Genomic DNA, 4,156 nt, shown 5'->3' on the forward strand with positions numbered 1-4,156 from the left:
CCTATGTTGGGATTGAGTCAGGTTTGACTTAGAAGTTCAGTTGTGCCAGACAGCAAGGACATGAGATTTGGAGCTAACAGGCTTAGCATCCAGTTTTGGGGTGGAGCTTCCCTGGTCAGGTGACTCTGCATTTATGCTGAGGTTCAGGGAAGGAAAATGGTGCCTACTGGCTCCTTTGTCCCCAGAGTGGTGTCTCTATGAAAGTTACCTTCCATGAACATGGTCCAAGAATGAATAATCTTCCCCAATGTGCCCCATGTGGTCCTCAGATCTTTCTCTCTGCCTCTGACTGTTTGCCTGCCTTCTCTTCATGAATAGGGTAGCACCTGCATGGCTCTATCTCAGAAAAGTTCACAGACCTTTAAACTCTAGTCTTCAAACCCTAACTGGTTGCAAAAACTCAGCTCCTCTCCTTTCCCCAACCAATGGCTTTGAGGAAGTCTTCTCCTTGAATATTTCTCTCTCTCTTTTCTCTCTGACCAGGGCTTCCTCCCTTGCTTAGCACTCATGATTCATTTCTCCCCCAAACCACTGCACTCCCCACTCAATGTGGCCTCTACTTCTATTTGTGGAGTTTGCTCTGTCAGTCCTCAAGTCAATTTCTAGTGTATTCAGAATGATTTGATAGGTACCTAGTTGTGTTCAAAGACTGAGATGACCTTAGGGTCCTCTTACAGTGCCATCTTAGCTCCTCACCCCCTCATTCTTTTAGCATTTTATTCTTAAGTTTGACTGAATTTATTTTTGTTAAAAAATGAATTCACTTTAGTTAAGAACCTTAGATGATTATGTTTCGAATCCCAAATTAATTTAATTATAAAAACTTGCTGGTAAATATTTAATGAGCATTTGGTAACTGAAATTATGCAATGAATATCTTCTTTTTGCAGATATGAAAATTATATTATGAGATAAGACGTTAAGTCTTCCATCTCAAGCAAATACTTACTTTTGAAAATATTACCATATTTTTTAAAGAATTTATTTATTTATTTGACAGAGATCACAAGTAGGCAGAAAGGCAGGCAGAGAGAGAGGAGGAAGCAGGCTCCCTGCTGAGCAGAGAGCCTGATGTGGGTCTCGATCCCAGGACTCTGGGATCATGACCTGAGCCAAAGGCAGAGGTTTAACCCACTGAGCCACCCAGGCACCCAAAATATTACCATATTATCATATAGCTTCTTGTGATGAGAATATTTCCCATTATATATTTTAGGAAAATTCATACTTATGCCATTCCCAAATCAAGCTCATAATTAGTTAATAGTCTATAAATTTTTAAAGGTTCACTTAGTTTTAGTATAAAAATATACAAATTTATATATATGTTATAGAATGTGGATCTTCTATTTTTGAAGAAAAATACTTATTTCCAATTTGATGCATCAGTCATAAATCACCGTAATGCTTGGGATAATACAGGGCTTCTTACATTTTTATTCTAGCTTTCTTGTTTATATCTTCCCTCAGAAAAGGTAGAAATAACAGAATTATTCCTTAAACAGTGGTAGTTATATATAGTACAGAAGACCTCGCCCAAATCAAACCCCCCCAATTCTGGTTAACTAGAGTTATGAGAATGCAAAATGTATAATGAAATATACATAACAGAAATTATCTTATAAAATGTTAACAATGTCTTTGGAGGATGTAAATGTTGAGTGTTTAGAGGAATGCTTTGGAAGTGGCTCTGATTGATTTCTCAAAAGTATATAGTATGTAACCACCATCAATATTTTTATATAATAGTATTTATTCTTTAATAATCCATTTTGCATCACCTCAATCATAATTATTTATACTGTAGTACACCTGTAATAAGTTGTTTTCTTATGATTCATCTAGATTCCCCCGGGGTCCCTCTCATTAAAAAATATAAATTTCCTTTCCTTTCTAATGTGGGAAGACTTCTAAGTTCATGAAGAATTTTATCCTTAATCTCTATGTTTATCATTTTATATCAATCAGGAGAGCCAGTGTCCACTATTTAAGGGTAAACTTCAATAGAAATAAAACAAATAACCATCTATCAATATTGATAAGTAGATACTAGATGTATTATTTTTCTTTATAGAAACCTGGCAATGGTATAACATGTATTGTTCCTTTGATCTCTTTTCAATATTTTGAGGATACATACTGAGTATACTAGAAGTAATACACTGGATAATACCATCAAGCTGGATTGTTTCCATTATAACTTCTACATATTAGCAAAACCTTAATTTTTAAAAGATTTTATTTATTTATTTGTCAGAGAGAGTGAGCACAGGCAGGCAGAGTGGCAGCAGAGGCAGAGTGAGAAGCAGGCTCTCCGCTGAGCAAGCAGCCCGATATGGAACTCAATCCCAGGATGCTGGGATCTTGATCTGAGCCAAAGGCAGCCACTTAAGCAACTGAGCCACCCAGGCGTCCCTTAGCAAAACCTTGTTACCCAAAAGTTAGGAAGAAATAATGACATTTTCCTTAGTTGAAAAATTATCACAAAGGAAACAAAAAGAGTGATGAAGCATATATATTTTATCAAATCTCAATTATTTTAATCTTCTAAATTATTTCGGTCTCTGCCTTCTATCCTGGAATAATATTGTTAAAGAATATACAAGGTGCAAGTAATCTACTTCTGAGGCCACAGGACTAACGAGGACTTACTCGACATTTTTATAGAGCACATCCTCTGAATTAGTCTTCTCAAGGCACCTATCACCTCCTTGTTTCTCAGGCTGTAAATAATGGGGTTGAGCATCGGGGTCAGGATGGTGTAGAAGACAGCCAAGGCCTTGTCTTCTGTTGGAGATCGGAGGGATCTTGGACGTAAATAAGTGTAAGCAAAGGGTGCATAGTAGAAAGTCACCACAGTTAGGTGGGTACTGCAGGTCGAATAAGCCTTCTTCCTCCCTTCTGTTGACTGCATGCAACAGATGGCAAATAGAACACGTCCATAGGAACATGCAATGCCAATGAAAGGAAACACAATCAAGAGTGTGGTGCTTACAAACACTGTGTACTCATAGACCCATGTATCCATGCAGGCCAGAGTCAACATGGCAGGGACATCACAGAAAAAATGGTTGATAGTCCTGGATCGGCAGTAAGGTATATGGAGGGCATATACAGTGTGGGCACAGGAGTTGATTGAGCCCATTATCCAAGATCCTATTATCATCAAAGCACATATTCTTTTACTCATATGAGTGGGATAGTGGAGAGGAAAGCAAATAGCCACATAGCGATCATAGGCCATCGAGGCCAACAATAATCCCTCTCCACCCGCTAAAGTCAAGAAGAAGAAGCTCTGAACCCCACACCCAATGAAAGAAATAGTCTTGTTCCTAAAGAGATAATCAAAAGCCATCTTGGGGACAATAGCGGAGATGTAGTTCAGGTCCATGAGGGAGAGCTGGCTAAGTAGATAATACATTGGTGTGTGGAGATGGGTATCCACAAGGATGAGGATGATCATGGACAGGTTGCCAAAAAGAGCCATTAGGAAAATTAGAACAATGAGAATGAAGAAGAACAATCCAATTCTTGATGGTGGAAACAACCCCGATAAGAAGAAATCTATAGAAGTTTGGTTATTATATTCCATGGGGCATTAATTTAGTTTTCCCTAAAGATAGACACACATAAAGTATAAAAAAACAAGTTCTCATTAATTCACTATCTGTGATATATTCAGGAGACACTGCAACTTAAAATAGTAATAATAATCAGAGTGCTTGGGTAGCTCAATCTGTTAACAGGCTGTGTTGGCTCAGGAAACTTGATCCCAGGTTCCTGGAATCAAGCTTCACACTGATCTCCCTTCTCAGTGGGGAGCCTGCTTCTCTGTCTCTTGCTGACACTCCCTCTGCTCTTGCACTCTCTCTCTCTCAAATGAATACTTTTTAAAAAAATCTAAAATCAATAGTTAATAATTATTTTGAAAAAAACTCATATTTTTTCCTCATAGATAAAGTTTTATGAGGCAAACATCTATGTCCAAATATGTAAAAACTATTTTACAGATATCTTCTAAATTTGTGAGAATTATGTATTTTCGTAATGACTTTATTAAGATATGTGTGGTTTCCTACATAAATATAACTATTAACAAAGTCAAAAATTATATCTTATATGTAGGCATTATAAATCAATATAAATGAATTAAATT

At 37.1% G+C, this 4,156-nt stretch overlaps 1 protein-coding gene across 1 annotated transcript; it reads right to left on the reverse strand.

The window, feature by feature from the left end:
- Positions 1-2,617: 2,617 nt before the first annotated feature.
- LOC123936130 (olfactory receptor 2L8-like) lies at positions 2,618-3,592 on the reverse strand. The gene has a single exon (XM_045996881.1). It carries the CDS (start codon positions 3,590-3,592, stop codon positions 2,618-2,620), a length of 975 nt encoding a protein of 324 aa, XP_045852837.1.
- Between the last annotated feature and the right edge of the window lie 564 nt (positions 3,593-4,156).

This window comes from Meles meles, unplaced genomic scaffold, assembly GCF_922984935.1.
Source record: "Meles meles unplaced genomic scaffold, mMelMel3.1 paternal haplotype, whole genome shotgun sequence".
Taxonomy (NCBI): Eukaryota; Metazoa; Chordata; class Mammalia; order Carnivora; family Mustelidae; genus Meles; species Meles meles.

Bases quoted from the DNA above. Each gene is read 5' to 3' on its own strand.
- LOC123936130 (XM_045996881.1), bottom strand. From the start codon at position 3,592: ATGGAATATAATAACCAAACTTCTATAGATTTCTTCTTATCGGGGTTG.